Genomic DNA, 20742 nt, shown 5'->3' with positions numbered 1-20742 from the left:
GACACATGCCCCACTTCCGTAGTAGATGAAGTGACCTCGACTTCTGCTTTTACACTTGGTTGTTTAAGTATTTTCCGTAAGTGCCTTTGGCTGTCACTACAGAGGAACTCACTGGCAGAATCAGCAGAACGGATGAAAAGTCAGCCGAACTATGAAGTATTACTTAAAGATAAAGCAGTCAAATTTGAGGACCTCTTGCCCTGTGGTGATGCAAGCATCCCAGCAATTCTTCCTTCCTCCCTGTGCTGCCAGGGCTGGAAGGTATTGATGATGTAACCAGTAATCAATGGAGAACTCAAATAATGCTTTTAAGAACTTCATTTTATGGACGTTAACGTTTATGAAAACAACAGCATATGCATCGTGTTAAGTCTCAGACCTGGTCAGGGTTGAAACCGTGTACGAGCCCCCGTGTCCTTGTCTTTTGAAGTAAAGACTTAATGATTAGGGAATGTGAAGGTGTAGAAACAAAGAACAGCTGTTGGGCTGGGGAACGGGCAACAATTTAGACTCTAAATCCGCCACATGGCGGAATCACCGAACTCCCAGTTCACTGAAGCTACAGATAAAGGCCTGACACACACTCCTAAGTGGTTTTACAGGGAGCAGACCCCCTCCAGATGGAAAGTGCTGCCCACAAGCACATAGACCCTGGACTGGCTGAAACCAGAAACCAGAAAGTTGATGACGCTTGAAACTTCCCCTTGATGCCAGCCAGTCTGAGAACTGTCCGCGAGCTGATCACGCCCTGCTCCTCGGACGCTGTAAGACTCCTCACTACGCCCTCCAGGGTGGGTCACACAGTCTTGAGGGCATTAGCCCGCCGTGGCCCCCTCTGCCTGGCAAAGCAATAAAAGCTACTCTTTTCTACTTCACCCAAAACTCTGTCTCCGCGTTCCTCTTCGGCACCGGTGAACAGAGGCCAAGTTTCGGCAACAGGATCCAGTCACAAATTACTTTGGGGGAAAATTCCTAAAAGCCAGTCTTGTGTTTCACCCTCTGAAAAGTAGTTCTTCACCCTAAAAAAAAGAAGAAGAAAAAAAAAAGTTGCAAAAAATGTATCTTTGGAATGGAGGATTCTACGGTATTTAACTTTCCATAAATTATATTCTTTCCCTCTACGTGTTAGAACCCATTCTTAAAAGCAAATGAAATCAACCTGTGTCACCACCACTGTCTTCCAATTTGCTGTAATTCCAGTGAGAACCATGTTGGGTACACCCGTGCTGGAAATAGGGCGAGAGTCCTTTAGGGAAAAAACGGAAAGGAAAAAAGATACCTAATGTAATGCTTTAAACATGTACCAATATCTCTTGACCTGTCAACCTAGGACAGACAGACAACCTGCAGATTTATATAGGGTTCATTAGGTCCCCCATCTTATTACTGCTAAGGTGAATGTGCTAGACACTTAGTGAATTGGTGTTCTATGTCTGCCGTAATAAGTGACCATGAGTTTAGTGGCTTAAAAGAACACACATTTATTATATTACAGTTCTGTAGGTTAGGAGTCCAACAAAGGTCTCACTGGACTAAAATCAAGGGGTCAATAGGGCTGCCTTACCTTCTGGAGGCTCTAGGGGATAATCTGTTTCCTTGTCTTTTCTAGAGATTTTTCTAGAGATCTTTTTCAGAGATTCTCTGAGCTATTACTCTCCCTGGAATAAAGCATATTTCAGATGAAATGAGCCAGAGTTTATTTCTGATGGCTGCAGAGAGAGAAAGGAGGGGAAAGGGGAAAAGCAGGGGGAGGAAAGGAAGCTTCTTCCTGGAAGTTAGCTGGGTGCTGAGGTCCTTTGTTGTCGGCTCCAGGATTCTCCGGAAGAGTCAGCTTCCCCCTTAAGCCAAAGGCACCCTCAAGGATCAAGTTACTCCGCTCCTTGCTCTCTGGTCTGAAAACACAAGTTGGCTGCCTTCTTCAGCCTCCCCTCGCCCCGCCCTCAGGTCTAACCCAGTCTCACCCAGGAAGAGAAGACAAACGAACAAACCAACCTCGCTCTTCAAGCAAACAGGTCATCTTCCTATCCCTTATTCTGGTCATCAGCTTCTTTTTCAGAATCGTCATTTCTTGTATTCTGTATGGTGAGGAAAGGAAAAACACGGTCCCTGGGATACCACGAGATTGAAGTAGGAAGGACGTGCACAGAAAATACACCGAGTAGCACTCTGAGATGTAACCCTGAATCTACATGTCTACACACAAGACACATACATAAATATACACTTGTATCCATTGTTTTACAACTTCTTTACTTCTTAAAAACATTTTGCATCAGCATAACACACGATCCCAGAATTCCTTTCCCCGGCGTGCAACGCAGGACAAAAGGTAAGAAGAATTCGAGGAGGCTGGCAAAATCCGCCGGTATCTCAGATAAAGGGTAAGAGGCGTGTTACCTCGGCTTGGTGGGCTCCCGAGGTGGGCGGGCGTGATGACATCACTTCCCCCCTCAGCAGCCGGCCCGCCCATTGGTCATCTCGGCAGGGCGGGGACAGGGCGGGGGTTAGAGAAGAGGCGCCGCCTTAGAGGTCAGGAATGGGGCTTGGCTTATGTAAATCTTGCAGCGCAGGGGTACAATTCCCCGCGAGCCACTTCCCGAGCTGTGGAAGTTTTCCAGAGAAGTTGCCTGGATTTTATTAGCAGAGTCGTTTGGAGGGGCTGAGAGGCGTGGAAGAGGAGGGGGCGCGGAGGGTGGGTAGGGAGCGTGTGTGTACAGTGTAGGAGACTAAGGCTGTACGGGGGGCGGGGGCAAAGTGGTTCATACTTACCTGGCAGGGGAGATACCATGATCATGAAGGTGGTTTTCCCAGGGTGAGGCTCACTCATTGCACTGCGAGTGTGCTGACCCCTGCGATTTCCTCAAATGGGGGAAACTCGACTGCGTAATTTGTGGTAGTGGGGGACTGCGTGCGCGCTCTCCCCTGGCAATGAGTGTGCTAACGACAGAATTAAAATCCCCAGCGGGGCCCCGTGCCTATTAAAGATCGCTTAATTAAAGATAATAGCCGGTTTTTCTCGCGTGCTGTCTTGGGTTGTTGTTGTGTTTGTTCGGTTTTTTGTGTGTTCCCAGGCGTAGGGAATACCCCAGCACACCCCGAACACCGATACGTGTGAGGGTGCGTGTTAGTTCCTTTTTTTTTTTTTTTTTTTTTCCTTTTTCGTGTGAGTTGAGTATTAGCGTTCTGCGCAAGCGCCGAGAGTTTGTCTTACTACTTAAGAAGTCGGCCTTCCTTAGTCGGTTCCTTGCAGGACTCTTTTGAGAGTCGCCCCAGGTTGCGGCCCAGCTTTGAACCTTGAAGCCGGGGCGGGGGTCACGCCACACGCAGGCACGGCAACTGCATTTGTTCCCCTGCTTCAAACAACAGTCACAGTACCATGCGGGCAACGTGCAAAAACGTTTTCCCGGGGACTGGCCGTCTCGGTCTCCTTCGTAATGCAGTGGATAGCAATTAGCCTGCCAAGGCAAGGAACACGGGTTCACGGCTTCAAGCCCTGATCCGCGAAGATCCCATACGCTACAGCGCAAGTGAGGCCCTCCTCTGACAACGCCTCAAGCCTGCGCGCCTGGAGCCCGCGCCCCGCAACCAGGAAGGCCACCCCTCCCGCTTTCGGCAATCAGGGGATAACCCGGGAGCAGCAACCTCGCCGCAATGCACCCCAAAATGAATAGAATCAATTTGTTAAAAGAAAAAAAAAAAAAAAAAGGAAGAGAGAGGGGGCCTCCGGTGAACGAGGGCAGCGAGTGGTCCCCGAGGGCGGGGAAGCAATGGCTCCAATCTAAGGCCGGGAGAGTTTTCCAACCAAGGCACACGGGGGTCAACGGAGTGGACCTTGTTGAGCTAAGAGTCCAGGAAGGCCGAACGACTTCGCGTCCACAGGACAGACTCCCAGGGAGAAGAGAGAAATGCTAAAAGTAAAGCAGCGAGGAATGCAGCACCGGCCTGACCCGTGCAGCTCTGGGAGGAAACTCCCCGAGGTCGGGGGAAATTTTTGACAGCCTCGGAGACTCGCACAGATAATGCTCCTCCCCAGCAGATAGGCTAGAAGGAAAAAAAAAAAAAAAAAAAAAAAAAAAAACAACCGCAACCAGAACACATCGTAATTCAGGAGGGCATAGGGTGGAGTACTCAGGAATGTCTTGCCTCAGTAGCGGAAGCTAGTTAGCCCCAGACTCATCGCTGCTCGGAACCACTTCGCAAATCACAGAAGCAAGAGCGGAAACGACCGAACTGTTTGCAAGTAACTTAAATGCATCCATGAACAAAGCTGAGCAGTTACAGGAACACACACCTTTCCAGCAAGGCACCATTCACCATGCCTGGCCTTCCATCAGAGATTTTGGGGTATCCAATGACCCCCCCCCCTCCATCATGCAGAGACACATCGGTCATTTGCCAATGACCCAGAGCTGACACAGATGTTAGAATCACCAGAGAAGGACAATTAAAACATTTATTCCAACTGTATTCCGTAACTTCCAACAGTTAAATGTACACACGGGAACCATTTAAAAAAGACCCACTCTAACGTAAAGAGGTGAAAACTACACTGTCTGAAAGGGAATGTACTGCAAGGGATTAACAGCGAGCAATTCGAAAACGCAGAAGAAAGAATTTTGAATAGGAATTGCATTGACTCTGCAGATCACTTTGAGTAGAAAGCGGCAGTCCCAAATGCAAGGGCTGAGGCGTCCTGAGATGGGGCGGGGGATACTCCGCGCGGGTGGTGCCATGGAGCTTGATTGCCGACGTCGCAGCTTGAGTAAGGGATTGCCGCCACCCGTGTGCGTGTGCCTTCATCCTCTGGCAGTTGTCCTGGAACGTACAAGGCAGATGACTTAGTGAGGGCAGCCCTCCACGTGGTGCAGAGAGACCAGGGGCACCAGGTAAAAACCGGGAGCAGGCCGAGATCAGCTGGGTGGAGATTCCGGGAGAGGGGCGCTGGGGAGGAACTGAAAGGGCAGACGCATAAAAGCGACAGCTGAGGCCTCGCTCATCAGATTCCAAGAACCAAGTTCGTCCCTGGGTGGGCTCGAACCACCAACCTTTCGGTTAACAGCCGAACGCGCTAACCGATTGCGCCACAGAGACGAGCCGCTGCCAAGCTTTCTTGTAACATCCTGGAATCAGAATGTATTCCCCGTCCCCTCCAACCCCAGCGGAAAGGAGATTCAAATGTCTCTATCTTGTCCAACCTCGCCGGCGCCGGAGACACTGAGTCTCGTGGACCGTGGACACCGAGCCCGAGTGAGCTGGGGGCTCCGACGAAACAAGGCCGGGCCCACGACCATCCTCGCCTGCTCCTGGCCGCCTCGAAAGCGGCCCCTCTACACGAGACGACTGCCGCCTCTCTCGGCCTCAAGTCCTCCATTTCCCACTCGTGATCGGCCTCACCCGTCGCGCTCACCGCAAGTCCCCCTCCAGGCCCGGGTGGTCGTACGGGGGAAGGACAGCAACCGGCTGTGTCCCCACCGTTCTGCCCCCTCTGGGCGCCTCCAGAGAAGGGCTCCACGAGGCACGACCCGGAGTTTGCTCACCAGGCAGCCCCTCGCCCGGAGTAGGGCCTGGCATCCAGCAGGCGCCCAATAAACCTCGCGGAGGATGCATTCCGCCGCCGGGGCCAGGGGTGGGGGGTAGACCAAGAATTCTTATGCCACCTGTAAGGTTTTAGTCCTCAAGGAACCTAGGCTTTTTCAGGTCAGGTGTTCTTCAAAACCTTTCTTCCAGCAGCTGATTTAGAACCAGATAAAAGTCCTAGAAGGGCCAGGAGGGCACCGCCCCGACCGGCTCTGAACTCCCCACCCAAGGCGGTGCTGCGGCCTCAGCCTGCGGGCGTAGGTGTCGGGTCTGAGAGGCGTGAAGGAGGAAAGCTGCAAAGGAGAAAGACGGCTGCGCTAACGTGCATCCGACCACAGCTCCGTAGGTCCCCGGTGGAGCACAGTGGTCGTGGTGTGATTGGTGCGGTGATGGGAGCCTGCCTGCTTGGGTCTGAATTCGAATCCTAACAGAAAATGGGCTTCCCGTGCCTGATCACCCCCGGCAACACCGTATGGTTCTACCTTTTGGACTTGGTGCCTTGCCCCCTACTGGCCACAGAGCAGGCGGGCGAGGTGGCGAGGCGCACACCTCACCGGAGGACTCCACGTTCTGAGGACGCCCAGACTCCCCGCCCGAGACCCCCAAGGCCTGTAGTCAGCATTCCCTCCAGCTGCGCCCTCGCTGACGCTCCCGGTGCCGCCCACCCTGAGGAGAGCGCCTGCGGTTCCAAGAACAACCTTCTCCTCTGTCTGGGAGCATTTGTCTGGGTTGATCGGAATCTGCCCTTTTCGGGCCTCACACGTCCCGGAAAGTCCTAGGGCCTAGCGCCGGCCCTGCATGGGCCTGGAGGGGTCACTGTGCTCCTGCCGGTTGGAGCTTGGCTTGCAAAGAAAGGCTCCCGCCGATTTCGATTTCCCTGGCCTAGGCTGTGCATGCTGATCCAAGACTCAGGGGCTGCAGCGACCCAAAACAGGGAACTTCTCCTGTCGTTGTTTTTGCGAATGGCGTGCTCCTATACATAGAAAAATTCTCAATAACCCACACAAAACTACCAGAGTCAACAAACGAATTCTGTATAATAGCAGGGTACAAGATAGACAAAAATCAGTTGGGTTTCCATACACTAGCAGTGAACAATCGTAAAAGAAATTAAGAAAACAATTCAATTTACGATAGCACCCAAAACGAATAAAATATCTACGAATTAACTTATCCAAGGAGGTGAAAGACTTGTAGACTGAAAACTACAAAACAGCTGCAGGTGATTAAAGAATACCGAAGGCAATGGAAAGACAGCCTCTACCTATCTCTTTCTCTCTTTCTCCCTCATACTCCCAGGTTACCTAGCGCAGCCGTCTTTCTCCTTTGCAGCTTTCCTCCTTCACGCCTCTCAGACCCGACACCTACGCCCGCAGGCTGAGGCCGCCGCACCGTCTCGGGTGGGGAGTTCAGAGCCGGTCGGGGCGGTGCCCTCCTGGCCTTTCTAGGGCTTTTATCTGGTTCTAAATCAGCTGCTAGAAGAAAGGTTTTGAAGAACAGCTGATCTGAAAAAGCCTAGGTTCCTTGAGGACTAAAACCTTACAGGTGGCATAAGAATTCTTGGTCTACCCCCCACCCCTGGCCCCGGCGGCGGAATGCATCCTCCGCGAGGTTTATTGGGCGCCTGCTGGATGCCAGGCCCTACTCCGGGCGAGGGGCTGCCTGGTGAGCAAACTCCGGGTCGTGCCTCGTGGAGCCCTTCTCTGGAGGCGCCCAGAGGGGGCAGAACGGTGGGGACACAGCCGGTTGCTGTCCTTCCCCCGTACGACCACCCGGGCCTGGAGGGGGACTTGCGGTGAGCGCGACGGGTGAGGCCGATCACGAGTGGGAAATGGAGGACTTGAGGCCGAGAGAGGCGGCAGTCGTCTCGTGTAGAGGGGCCGCTTTCGAGGCGGCCAGGAGCAGGCGAGGATGGTCGTGGGCCCGGCCTTGTTTCGTCGGAGCCCCCAGCTCACTCGGGCTCGGTGTCCACGGTCCACGAGACTCAGTGTCTCCGGCGCCGGCGAGGTTGGACAAGATAGAGACATTTGAATCTCCTTTCCGCTGGGGTTGGAGGGGACGGGGAATACATTCTGATTCCAGGATGTTACAAGAAAGCTTGGCAGCGGCTCGTCTCTGTGGCGCAATCGGTTAGCGCGTTCGGCTGTTAACCGAAAGGTTGGTGGTTCGAGCCCACCCAGGGACGAACTTGGTTCTTGGAATCTGATGAGCGAGGCCTCAGCTGTCGCTTTTATGCGTCTGCCCTTTCAGTTCCTCCCCAGCGCCCCTCTCCCGGAATCTCCACCCAGCTGATCTCGGCCTGCTCCCGGTTTTTACCTGGTGCCCCTGGTCTCTCTGCACCACGTGGAGGGCTGCCCTCACTAAGTCATCTGCCTTGTACGTTCCAGGACAACTGCCAGAGGATGAAGGCACACGCACACGGGTGGCGGCAATCCCTTACTCAAGCTGCGACGTCGGCAATCAAGCTCCATGGCACCACCCGCGCGGAGTATCCCCCGCCCCATCTCAGGACGCCTCAGCCCTTGCATTTGGGACTGCCGCTTTCTACTCAAAGTGATCTGCAGAGTCAATGCAATTCCTATTCAAAATTCTTTCTTCTGCGTTTTCGAATTGCTCGCTGTTAATCCCTTGCAGTACATTCCCTTTCAGACAGTGTAGTTTTCACCTCTTTACGTTAGAGTGGGTCTTTTTTAAATGGTTCCCGTGTGTACATTTAACTGTTGGAAGTTACGGAATACAGTTGGAATAAATGTTTTAATTGTCCTTCTCTGGTGATTCTAACATCTGTGTCAGCTCTGGGTCATTGGCAAATGACCGATGTGTCTCTGCATGATGGAGGGGGGGGGGTCATTGGATACCCCAAAATCTCTGATGGAAGGCCAGGCATGGTGAATGGTGCCTTGCTGGAAAGGTGTGTGTTCCTGTAACTGCTCAGCTTTGTTCATGGATGCATTTAAGTTACTTGCAAACAGTTCGGTCGTTTCCGCTCTTGCTTCTGTGATTTGCGAAGTGGTTCCGAGCAGCGATGAGTCTGGGGCTAACTAGCTTCCGCTACTGAGGCAAGACATTCCTGAGTACTCCACCCTATGCCCTCCTGAATTACGATGTGTTCTGGTTGCGGTTGTTTTTTTTTTTTTTTTTTTTTTTTTTTTTCCTTCTAGCCTATCTGCTGGGGAGGAGCATTATCTGTGCGAGTCTCCGAGGCTGTCAAAAATTTCCCCCGACCTCGGGGAGTTTCCTCCCAGAGCTGCACGGGTCAGGCCGGTGCTGCATTCCTCGCTGCTTTACTTTTAGCATTTCTCTCTTCTCCCTGGGAGTCTGTCCTGTGGACGCGAAGTCGTTCGGCCTTCCTGGACTCTTAGCTCAACAAGGTCCACTCCGTTGACCCCCGTGTGCCTTGGTTGGAAAACTCTCCCGGCCTTAGATTGGAGCCATTGCTTCCCCGCCCTCGGGGACCACTCGCTGCCCTCGTTCACCGGAGGCCCCCTCTCTCTTCCTTTTTTTTTTTTTTTTTCTTTTAACAAATTGATTCTATTCATTTTGGGGTGCATTGCGGCGAGGTTGCTGCTCCCGGGTTATCCCCTGATTGCCGAAAGCGGGAGGGGTGGCCTTCCTGGTTGCGGGGCGCGGGCTCCAGGCGCGCAGGCTTGAGGCGTTGTCAGAGGAGGGCCTCACTTGCGCTGTAGCGTATGGGATCTTCGCGGATCAGGGCTTGAAGCCGTGAACCCGTGTTCCTTGCCTTGGCAGGCTAATTGCTATCCACTGCATTACGAAGGAGACCGAGACGGCCAGTCCCCGGGAAAACGTTTTTTGCACGTTGCCCGCATGGTACTGTGACTGTTGTTTGAAGCAGGGGAACAAATGCAGTTGCCGTGCCTGCGTGTGGCGTGACCCCCGCCCCGGCTTCAAGGTTCAAAGCTGGGCCGCAACCTGGGGCGACTCTCAAAAGAGTCCTGCAAGGAACCGACTAAGGAAGGCCGACTTCTTAAGTAGTAAGACAAACTCTCGGCGCTTGCGCAGAACGCTAATACTCAACTCACACGAAAAAGGAAAAAAAAAAAAAAAAAAAAAGGAACTAACACGCACCCTCACACGTATCGGTGTTCGGGGTGTGCTGGGGTATTCCCTACGCCTGGGAACACACAAAAAACCGAACAAACACAACAACAACCCAAGACAGCACGCGAGAAAAACCGGCTATTATCTTTAATTAAGCGATCTTTAATAGGCACGGGGCCCCGCTGGGGATTTTAATTCTGTCGTTAGCACACTCATTGCCAGGGGAGAGCGCGCACGCAGTCCCCCACTACCACAAATTACGCAGTCGAGTTTCCCCCATTTGAGGAAATCGCAGGGGTCAGCACACTCGCAGTGCAATGAGTGAGCCTCACCCTGGGAAAACCACCTTCATGATCATGGTATCTCCCCTGCCAGGTAAGTATGAACCACTTTGCCCCCGCCCCCCGTACAGCCTTAGTCTCCTACACTGTACACACACGCTCCCTACCCACCCTCCGCGCCCCCTCCTCTTCCACGCCTCTCAGCCCCTCCAAACGACTCTGCTAATAAAATCCAGGCAACTTCTCTGGAAAACTTCCACAGCTCGGGAAGTGGCTCGCGGGGAATTGTACCCCTGCGCTGCAAGATTTACATAAGCCAAGCCCCATTCCTGACCTCTAAGGCGGCGCCTCTTCTCTAACCCCCGCCCTGTCCCCGCCCTGCCGAGATGACCAATGGGCGGGCCGGCTGCTGAGGGGGGAAGTGATGTCATCACGCCCGCCCACCTCGGGAGCCCACCAAGCCGAGGTAACACGCCTCTTACCCTTTATCTGAGATACCGGCGGATTTTGCCAGCCTCCTCGAATTCTTCTTACCTTTTGTCCTGCGTTGCACGCCGGGGAAAGGAATTCTGGGATCGTGTGTTATGCTGATGCAAAATGTTTTTAAGAAGTAAAGAAGTTGTAAAACAATGGATACAAGTGTATATTTATGTATGTGTCTTGTGTGTAGACATGTAGATTCAGGGTTACATCTCAGAGTGCTACTCGGTGTATTTTCTGTGCACGTCCTTCCTACTTCAATCTCGTGGTATCCCAGGGACCGTGTTTTTCCTTTCCTCACCATACAGAATACAAGAAATGACGATTCTGAAAAAGAAGCTGATGACCAGAATAAGGGATAGGAAGATGACCTGTTTGCTTGAAGAGCGAGGTTGGTTTGTTCGTTTGTCTTCTCTTCCTGGGTGAGACTGGGTTAGACCTGAGGGCGGGGCGAGGGGAGGCTGAAGAAGGCAGCCAACTTGTGTTTTCAGACCAGAGAGCAAGGAGCGGAGTAACTTGATCCTTGAGGGTGCCTTTGGCTTAAGGGGGAAGCTGACTCTTCCGGAGAATCCTGGAGCCGACAACAAAGGACCTCAGCACCCAGCTAACTTCCAGGAAGAAGCTTCCTTTCCTCCCCCTGCTTTTCCCCTTTCCCCTCCTTTCTCTCTCTGCAGCCATCAGAAATAAACTCTGGCTCATTTCATCTGAAATATGCTTTATTCCAGGGAGAGTAATAGCTCAGAGAATCTCTGAAAAAGATCTCTAGAAAAATCTCTAGAAAAGACAAGGAAACAGATTATCCCCTAGAGCCTCCAGAAGGTAAGGCAGCCCTATTGACCCCTTGATTTTAGTCCAGTGAGACCTTTGTTGGACTCCTAACCTACAGAACTGTAATATAATAAATGTGTGTTCTTTTAAGCCACTAAACTCATGGTCACTTATTACGGCAGACATAGAACACCAATTCACTAAGTGTCTAGCACATTCACCTTAGCAGTAATAAGATGGGGGACCTAATGAACCCTATATAAATCTGCAGGTTGTCTGTCTGTCCTAGGTTGACAGGTCAAGAGATATTGGTACATGTTTAAAGCATTACATTAGGTATCTTTTTTCCTTTCCGTTTTTTCCCTAAAGGACTCTCGCCCTATTTCCAGCACGGGTGTACCCAACATGGTTCTCACTGGAATTACAGCAAATTGGAAGACAGTGGTGGTGACACAGGTTGATTTCATTTGCTTTTAAGAATGGGTTCTAACACGTAGAGGGAAAGAATATAATTTATGGAAAGTTAAATACCGTAGAATCCTCCATTCCAAAGATACATTTTTTGCAACTTTTTTTTTTCTTCTTCTTTTTTTTAGGGTGAAGAACTACTTTTCAGAGGGTGAAACACAAGACTGGCTTTTAGGAATTTTCCCCCAAAGTAATTTGTGACTGGATCCTGTTGCCGAAACTTGGCCTCTGTTCACCGGTGCCGAAGAGGAACGCGGAGACAGAGTTTTGGGTGAAGTAGAAAAGAGTAGCTTTTATTGCTTTGCCAGGCAGAGGGGGCCACGGCGGGCTAATGCCCTCAAGACTGTGTGACCCACCCTGGAGGGCGTAGTGAGGAGTCTTACAGCGTCCGAGGAGCAGGGCGTGATCAGCTCGCGGACAGTTCTCAGACTGGCTGGCATCAAGGGGAAGTTTCAAGCGTCATCAACTTTCTGGTTTCTGGTTTCAGCCAGTCCAGGGTCTATGTGCTTGTGGGCAGCACTTTCCATCTGGAGGGGGTCTGCTCCCTGTAAAACCACTTAGGAGTGTGTGTCAGGCCTTTATCTGTAGCTTCAGTGAACTGGGAGTTCGGTGATTCCGCCATGTGGCGGATTTAGAGTCTAAATTGTTGCCCGTTCCCCAGCCCAACAGCTGTTCTTTGTTTCTACACCTTCACATTCCCTAATCATTAAGTCTTTACTTCAAAAGACAAGGACACGGGGGCTCGTACACGGTTTCAACCCTGACCAGGTCTGAGACTTAACACGATGCATATGCTGTTGTTTTCATAAACGTTAACGTCCATAAAATGAAGTTCTTAAAAGCATTATTTGAGTTCTCCATTGATTACTGGTTACATCATCAATACCTTCCAGCCCTGGCAGCACAGGGAGGAAGGAAGAATTGCTGGGATGCTTGCATCACCACAGGGCAAGAGGTCCTCAAATTTGACTGCTTTATCTTTAAGTAATACTTCATAGTTCGGCTGACTTTTCATCCGTTCTGCTGATTCTGCCAGTGAGTTCCTCTGTAGTGACAGCCAAAGGCACTTACGGAAAATACTTAAACAACCAAGTGTAAAAGCAGAAGTCGAGGTCACTTCATCTACTACGGAAGTGGGGCATGTGTCTACCTCAGGCCTGAGTCTTTTTTTTTTTTTTTTAAAGATTTTTGTCACAAACATTAAGTTCTTTTTTTTTTTTTTAAATTTATTTGTTATTTTTTATTTATTATTTATTTTTGGCTGTGTTGGGTCTTCGTTTCTGTGCGAGGGCCTTCTCCAGCTGCGGCAAGTGGGGGCCACTCCTCATCGCGATGCGCGGGCCTCTCACCATTGCGGCCTCTCTTGTTGCGGAGCACAGGCTCCAGACGCGCAGGCTCAGTAGTTGTGGCTCACGGGCCCAGTTGCTCCGCGGCATGTGGGATCTTCCCAGAGCAGGGCTCGAACCCGTGTCCCCTGCATTGGCAGGCAGACTCAACCACTGCGCCACCAGGGAAGCCCAGGCCTGAGTCTTTTGATGGGTCTTTTGGTAACTGGTGGCGGCGGTGGTGACAATGTTTGAGTTGTTTTATTTTTTATTTTATTTTTTATCTTTATTTTATTTATTTATTTTTTTGGCCACGCCGGCGGGGCCTGCGGGATCTTAGTTCCCCGACCACGGATCGAACCCGTGCCCCCTGCAGTGGAAGCTCACAGTCTAAACCCTGGACCGCCAGGGAAGTCCGTGAGTTTTTTTGTTCATGTTGTTGTTTGTTTTAATTTTTCAACTGTTACTAGGAAATAATTGTGGAGCAAGTGCTTGGTTTTAATGCTGGAAAGCAAAAGAACGTAACTAAGGACTTTTCCCAAGGAATGCTTTGAGATCTTTATGTCAATTTGTGGTGTGACTTATCCACTTTTTCAATTAAGGATTCTTAATTAAAGGAAAACAAACTTATTTATAGGTTCGAATCAGTCTTACAGAACAACAGGTTTTCAACTGGGATCCGCAGCCCACCCGCATCAGAAACATGTGGTTTGTGTGTACGTGAAAAATGCAGACTCTAGGGCCCCACACCAACGAAACCTCTGGGGGTTGGAACCCAGGAAGGAGCTTCTGTAATCTCCACAGCTGATTCTGAGGCACTCTAATTGTAAGAACTGCCCTTTAATATTTTTAGATAAGGGGATTGTTACAAAATGTCAAGAGGGTAAATAATCATTCTTTTAAAGTTAGACTTCAAGCGTTGGACAGCGAGGTGAGCTCTTCCTGACAGTTTGTCTTTCCTATTCTTCCCCACTCAGCCTAGGGACGCGTGCAGAAATTAGAAACAAAGTAGGGGAAGAAAACCTTATTTCTTTACACACATTTTGCTTTAATAGCCACCGAAAAGATTGTTTCATTTCCTCTCACTGACCCTGTCCACCAGTTATGTTGGCCTTTAACGTATCGCTATAGCAGCATGTATAAATATATAATCATACATTTATTCACACATACACACATTCGAAAGCACTGTGAAGACACAGACTAGGCTTTGGCACAACTGGGGGCCGCTCACATGTCACTTAAAAATGATCACTGGTTCATTTACACAAGACTTTCAACAGGCTTGGTGTGGCCAGTGGCCCCCAAGTCCCAGAGAGAAGTTAGGATGACAAAATCGGACAGTGTATTTAGAGTGAGGTCAGTACACTTCTTGGAGATCATAAAAGCATAGAAATGGGAGGTCTAGGCTAAGCACGAGACGGCATCTGGGGATCACTGCTCTCACCACGTGGATTCAAAGAACTCAGGTGCTGCAGTGTAGACCGACGCCCAGCCTGACTGTGACCCAGCCGCGCTGGCCCCGGGTCAGGTCGTCGGGCCCCTGCCGACACTGTCCTGCGGGGCACCGCTGCTCAGTCCTGAGCTTTTCGATCTGCCGTGGAGCTCCAGCGTGGGGACCACATGCTCCATCGCTAGGAAGCAGGTCCCGTTTCCCCCGAGTTGACCCTCGGAGGATGAGGCGAGAAATGTGCTGTTGCTGGTTCCCAAGCCCCTGGGGCGTTCAGAAGCAGTGCCACAAGGTCCTCTACCAACGATGCCTGTTTTGCTTAGTGCTGGGCCCGGTGGACCTTGGCTGGTTGTTCCTCAACAACTGCAGGAGAGGCCCCCTGCCTTTCGCCCTGCCCCACCAGGCCACATCTCTGACTCCTTCCAGACCCTCCAGCAGGGTCGAAGAACTTCATGACAGTCTATAAGTTTGAGGTCTCTCACTTGTGGAAAAGCCTTAAGATCTGTTTAAAGAGAAGGTGGGGTGACTTCATGATAGCCCTACAGAAATTAAGACCTGTTGAGAAACTATTACTCCTGTGAATTTTTTTATACACAAAAGAATGAACAATGAGAACTCCGCTTAGATAGTTTTTGGAAGGAGATAGGTAAGTGGTATCAGGACATGTGTAGACAACTTAAGAGTGACTGCTGAGGGGTTGGTTGCTATCAGTGGTGACCTTCACAAGCCCCCAGGCAGCCTTGTGTATTAGCATGGCCTAGGCAACTGGAAGGCAGGTGCCCCCAAGGTTCCATGACCACCCCCACACCTACCAGTTCTGTTATTGCAACTCCAAACGGTAACCTAGCATGCTGGGTCCCCCTCTGTCATTCCTGTCTGAGTGTGAGCTACAGACGGTGCCTTTGGCTCTGAGCGCTGGCATAATGAACCTTGTTTTTGCAGTTACAAACCCTCAAGTTTCTCCCAACAGTAAGTTAAGAATTCCAGTTTCTGTCATCCCTCAGTCCTGATTAAACTTATGTGATTTCACATGTTTTTAATCCATCATATGTTTGGGTTTCTTCTCCCCAGTCCCTGGCTCTACCTTTTCTCCCACATGTCACCATGGCAGTATCTCTTGGCCCTTTATCTGATCCAAGGGTAGAACTTACACTCACGGAAATCAACCAGGAGCTTCAGTTGTAGCTGGCAAAGAACAAGCAGAACTTCCAAGACCTCCCAGAGAAATTCCTTGTATCCCAAGCTACTGCCTACTCCCTGGCCAACCAGCTGAAGAAATACAGTTAAGTCTTAGGGGTCATGGTCACCAAAGTGATGAATGGTCACTGTCTTCCCTCTGAGAAACAAAAACTCTCCAGACTTTGTCTCCTAATCCCTTTGTCATTTTGAATTTCATTCTGACCACAATCCAGGAAAGGTGGAAGTGACTATTTTACCCTCAGTTCCCTGAGGATGGGAAAACCCAGGCACAAAGAGTTGAGCCACTTTTCCAGGTTTGCGGTGAGTTGTAGGGTGAGATTAGAGTTAAAATCCCAGATATTGATTCTTGGTTCAGGCGCTGAACTGCCTGTTTCTCTCAGGAACAAAGCTAAACTGTGTCAATTGGAATCTGTTCTGTTCTGTATCTGATCCTGCATCACTGTTGGCTAAACGACTGGAAATTGGATGGAGTTCATCAGTCCAAGTTTCCCTGAGGTCCCATTGGCAAAGCCCTGTGCTAGCTACACTGGGCTAACGTGGTGGTTACACATGGGATAGCAAGGGAGAGTACCTGCTCAAAAGGAGCTTAAGGGTGAGACTGCCCCTCACTGAAACCATGGCTACCTGTTTGAGTTGTAATGAATAATGAGTCACTTCTGACAAAGCTCTGACAATAGTCCCTGGCACAGTGTAACACAGTAAGTTCAAGTTCTACTATGTCTAATAACACAAACTTTCATAGTATTTGGGCACATTGTGTTCCAGGTCCTTATGGTTTCATGTATTCTCTTTCACACAAGTGTATCCAGGTGAGTTTTTTACCTTTGAGATACTTGTTCATTACTGAAATCCCAGCACAAGGGAACCATCAGTCCTATGGTCCTAGGGGTCTTCCCAACCACACAGGAATCACCAGGAATGCCCCTGCTCAGCGTTTCACCTAAGAGGCTGCAAATATTGGTAAGTGGCCCAGGATTCAGTGTCAGTTTGCCAAACACCAGTTCATCTTGTCTAGTTACTTTCTGTGCCTTGGAGCTTCTGTTTCCTCAGCTCTAAAACAGGGAGTAACCGAATGCCATGCAGGTGGGAGGCTGAGGAATCAGATGTGGAAATCCCTGCGTGGAGCCTGGCACCGAGGTTACATCTGTCCCCGGGATGGACCCTGCCTCCTCCCTTGAAGGCGGTGACCGCAGCAGCCTGTCCAGCTTTCCCCTGAGGCAGCGTCTCTGTTTCCCCAGAGTGTGAAGCATTTAAGGACATCACTGAATCTGTGCTGGGGGAGAAGCTGCTGTTTGAGGCGCTGAGGCTAGCAGAGAAGCTGGCAGAGAAGCCCACGCAAGCTGAGAGGTGAGGTAAGGAGGGCAGAGATGTTCATGGCAGGCACATGGCACAATATTTATAAACCAGCAGGAGAACACCAATTGGTGAATTACAGACTCCAGTTGTTATTCAGAGCCTCATTTACTCCACTTTTAGAAACACTATTGACTTAAAATCACATATCATGAAATTCACCAAATTCAAGTGAACAGCTCAGTGGCATTTGGTACCATCACAATGTTGTGCAATCAATACCTCATTTACCTTTACATCACAACCCCCTCCTGACTGACTACACCTTATCATCTATTCTTGACCGTGTCATTCTCATGTTTTTTTTCTAATTCACACCAGCTGTATCTGTCCACACTCCTTGGGGATGTTCTCACAGAAATCCCTAAGAGTCTGTCATCTTTGCATTTTAAAATTGTATCTTCTGTCCCACCTTGGGACATGTGATATCCTAACTCGAAGTCAGGCACGAGAGCTGACCCAGTTATGGCGGACATTATGGGAAGTGAAAGATGACTGTCCTACTCCAGCAGCACCTCAAGGACTTCCTCATCCACAACGACCTTGACAACCACCAGGGGCAGGGCTTCCAAGAGCGGCTGATGGAGGGACACAGGCTGGCAGAGCACCTTGCCCACAAGCTCAGCCCAGGTAAGGGGGCCACAGTACTTGATAGCACTGAGCTGCTCCAAGGTCCCCTGCTCACAAGAGACTCCACACCTGCACTAGGAATGTTTTTTATCAGCCTTCCTGTTTCATGTCCCGTTTGGGGCTATGATAGGAGCAGGACTGGCTGAGTGGGAGAACAGAGGAGAAATGCGCAGGGTGGAGGGCATAGTATTCCAACTGTCTGATTCCTCCCTGATAGACCATGGCCTTTGGGGCAGGAGGCAGCATCCGCCCAGTGTTAAAGCACATAAGGGACGATGTGACAGGAGGCAGCTTGTTAGAGTGAAAAGAGCCCTGCACTAAGCATGAAAGTTCCCAGGGTCCAGCCTGAGGGTTGTCTTTAGTAACAGTGAGTGAATGAGTGATTTTTTTCCTATCCCAGTATCTGTTTCCTCTTCTGTAAAATGGATCAAATAATCTGTTGATGGTAGCTATAGTGATGAAATGGGGAAATATTTACGAATGCACTGCAGAAAAAAGAAAACCCTTCACTGTGTGGTGCCAGATAAGGTAGTTGATGTAGTCAGACTCGGTGTTGGGAAAGTTGTTTAGAATGGACCACTTTCCGTAGAGAGACTTTCCCTTGATAACCAAGAGAAGCCACCTTGAAGAGCCCAGGGATGTGGGACATGGTTCTTCTCCTTAGAAGAAGGAGGGGATCTTGTGAGAGCTGTGAAGATGTATAGAGCCTGTGTCTTTGGCAGAATTTGTGGCAGGATGGATGATCCAGTTGTAGAAGTCAAGATGGAAGGTGGACAAGTATGCAGTGATATAAGGAAGAAAGGACACTTTAAATGTTTGTCCAGTTTCAGGCAGAAGGTGTCATGATGGTGATCCTCTGGTTTAGAGTCAGACTGCCTGATGGATCAGAAATCCATGCTCGGGCAATTGTTTAAAGACAATGCATTAGAACTTCCATACGGTACTAATTCATGCATAGGTATTTATGACGCTATGACCATGTGAGTTCCTGTGTTTGTAGTGAGTGAAGTGGCAAGAAGCTGACTGGATATTTCTGAATTTGTCTGCAGAAATTCATGAAGATGAGGAGGATGAACAAGCACAAGAGACACTCACACCCAGGTAACAGTGAACTATCAGGAGCTGGTAATGGGTAATGCGTAGGTAAATTATGGACAGGGTCAGAGAGAGTCAAGATACCAGATGCAAGGATAAGCAAAACTGCAGATTGTACTGATTTACTTTACTCAACCCACATGGAAATGGCCCTGTTAACTTGGTTGTCTGTTGTCTCCGTGCTACTTGTATGTATGACCCAAGGTGAATGCACCACCCTTAGGATTTCCTGCACACACAGAGAATATCTATTCTCTCCTAAAGGAACTCCAAAGTGAGATAAATATCTACTCCTACACAGTTGATTTAGGTCCTTGGGAGGAAGGTACCTAGCAAAGGAATTAGTAGAGAAGTAACCAGAAAAATTAAGCATCAGGACAACTATCTAGAAAAGAGATTGGTTGTCATGTGACAGTAGTAAGTTCTATTCCTAAAAAGAAGGCATAATATCTCTGGGAGTCTATAATGCCTTAATAGCCATATTCACTTGACTACTTTATCTTAAATTGAACATGACTTAGGACCCCGGGGGTAGCATCTGGTATGGAAGTTCATGTGTGTTTCATGTTCCTGAAGGTACCATACTGGGATGGTTGAGGCTCACGCCTCATCAGACGTTGTGTGGCCAGTGCACGGAGCACCTGCTGGCCTCCCTCTCCTGCCCCGTGGCAGCCACACTCCACTTCACATACGGGAGGATAGTTCCTTCCCTCTTTAGGGGACTGCCCTTTTGGTTTCTCTGACACTCCCGATGCCTCCCATCAAAACCAGCCAGGGCAGCTTGGGGTCGGATCCCCTTCGTTTAATTTTCTGTTATCCCTCTCCCACCTGGCACAGTGTGGAGCTGCAGGAGGTTGAAAAGAAGGAAGTGCCTCAGGAATCCCAGGATGAATGTGTTTTGACTCCTTCAATTCTCCAAGGAAGTTCTGACTGCAACCAGCCTTACAGTGATGGCAAATTTGCATTTGATGAATCAGAAGTGGGCCCTGCTCCGGATGGAGCCTGTGGTTGCTCCCATGCTAAAGAGGATGAAATTCCAACCCATCTCCTAGGTAGCCTCCATATTCTTTGTTCCCCACACCTGTGTAGACTGAGGAAGGTCATCTCTGAAGATAGTCCCTATAGACACATCTTGGTTAAATCAGGGAAAAGGATCTATTATGAAACACAGACATCAGGTGGCTCAGGGAGCCTTTATCCCTCTCTAGGCCCCAGTCATGCCTTTGTCACCCTGGCACCAGTGTCAGGCATTTGGACCCAAATCAGGTGTGACAAACTCTCATCCACCTTGGGTGGAAATCCACAGGAGGTGTTTGTCAGACCTAGTTTGGATCAAATGTGTCTTGTCACCTGCAATGATCTAATTTTTGTTTTTTTGTACAATGTCCCTGGCCTTTCTCTCCCTATCCAGACACAATGGCAGACTTGCATATACATTAGGAGAGGTTGTTTCCCTGCTCTCAGTCCCAGTCTCCATCTTCTCTATGTTGACTTCTGTTAACTAAGCAGTCATCCGAAAACCAGGACAGACACAGCTGTACCACTGCCTTGTTTGGATGTTTCCATGAAGCAAGGCTGGGCTCTGGCAGTCCCTTCAGCCTTGAATGGCCATGGTTTCTGTGTCGCACCAAAGATTCTTTTTGGTTTGAGGGTTTATACAATTCATCCATCACTCTAGTCTCAAGTATAAATTCCTCTAAACCATCAGCAACCACATAATCTGATGGGACTAACCAATATTGTAGAAACAATTCTAGAAAATAACCCAGCTCATTTTCTAGGATCACTGGGGAAAATATATTATGAACTATTTATACAGGATCAGAACAAAGGATATTGGGAGAGCGCTCTACCAGATCAATAAGAGAATTTCCCTGATGGGTCTGGGGTCCAGTCTAATTCTAAGACTTAAGTGTCCTGGAATGTCTCTGCTAATGTATTATGTTCTTGCACTGAGAATATTAATGTCCTTGTGGTGTGTTCACTGAGTAGGTATGTGTGAGGCGTGATTTGCTTATTGTGACCCACTGTCTCTGAATTTCTTACTAGACAATCA

The 20742-nt window shown here is 49.6% G+C and overlaps 1 protein-coding gene, 2 long non-coding RNA genes and 4 other non-coding genes across 9 annotated transcripts; 4 read left to right on the top strand and 3 right to left on the bottom strand.

The window, feature by feature from the left end:
- Positions 1-303: 303 nt before the first annotated feature.
- Positions 304-2483, bottom strand: LOC132351561 (uncharacterized). Of its 2 annotated transcripts, none has more exons than XR_009498396.1 (5): positions 2398-2483; positions 1993-2075; positions 1565-1658; positions 1160-1246; positions 304-1019 (listed from the first exon to the last, which is right to left on the bottom strand). It is a non-coding gene; the product is annotated as an uncharacterized LOC132351561 (long non-coding RNA). The 2 variants fall into 2 exon arrangements; XR_009498395.1 differs by lacking the exon at positions 2398-2483 and adding an exon at positions 2213-2391.
- Positions 2484-2761: 278 nt separating this feature from the next.
- On the top strand, positions 2762-2925 carry LOC132354617 (U1 spliceosomal RNA). Its single transcript, XR_009499350.1, has one exon. It is a non-coding gene; the product is annotated as a U1 spliceosomal RNA (small nuclear RNA).
- Positions 2926-5017: 2092 nt separating this feature from the next.
- Positions 5018-5091, bottom strand: TRNAN-GUU (transfer RNA asparagine (anticodon GUU)). Its single transcript has one exon. It is a non-coding gene; the product is annotated as a tRNA-Asn (tRNA).
- A 2597-nt stretch (positions 5092-7688) lies between these two features.
- Positions 7689-7762, top strand: TRNAN-GUU (transfer RNA asparagine (anticodon GUU)). The gene has a single exon. It is a non-coding gene; the product is annotated as a tRNA-Asn (tRNA).
- Positions 7763-9855: 2093 nt separating this feature from the next.
- Positions 9856-10019, bottom strand: LOC132354553 (U1 spliceosomal RNA). Its single transcript, XR_009499336.1, has one exon. It is a non-coding gene; the product is annotated as a U1 spliceosomal RNA (small nuclear RNA).
- A 278-nt stretch (positions 10020-10297) lies between these two features.
- Positions 10298-12477, top strand: LOC132351557 (uncharacterized). Of its 2 annotated transcripts, none has more exons than XR_009498392.1 (5): positions 10298-10383; positions 10706-10788; positions 11123-11216; positions 11535-11621; positions 11762-12477. It is a non-coding gene; the product is annotated as an uncharacterized LOC132351557 (long non-coding RNA). The 2 variants fall into 2 exon arrangements; XR_009498384.1 differs by lacking the exon at positions 10298-10383 and adding an exon at positions 10390-10568.
- A 1144-nt stretch (positions 12478-13621) lies between these two features.
- On the top strand, positions 13622-20187 carry LOC132364002 (putative neuroblastoma breakpoint family member 5). Its single transcript, XM_059919777.1, is given in 8 exon segments — positions 13622-15377; positions 15480-15504; positions 15506-15690; positions 16374-16417; positions 16919-16960; positions 17471-17591; positions 18641-18692; positions 19524-20187. Coding segments are annotated over 8 exon segments (1254 nt in total). The 5' UTR covers positions 13622-15256.
- The last annotated feature ends 555 nt before the right edge of the window (positions 20188-20742 follow it).

The sequence above is a fragment of the Balaenoptera ricei genome, chromosome 1 (assembly GCF_028023285.1).
Source record: "Balaenoptera ricei isolate mBalRic1 chromosome 1, mBalRic1.hap2, whole genome shotgun sequence".
Lineage (NCBI taxonomy): Eukaryota > Metazoa > Chordata > Mammalia > Artiodactyla > Balaenopteridae > Balaenoptera > Balaenoptera ricei.
Note: the sequence above shows the minus strand (reverse complement) of the source record. Positions and strands in the feature narration are given on the sequence as shown.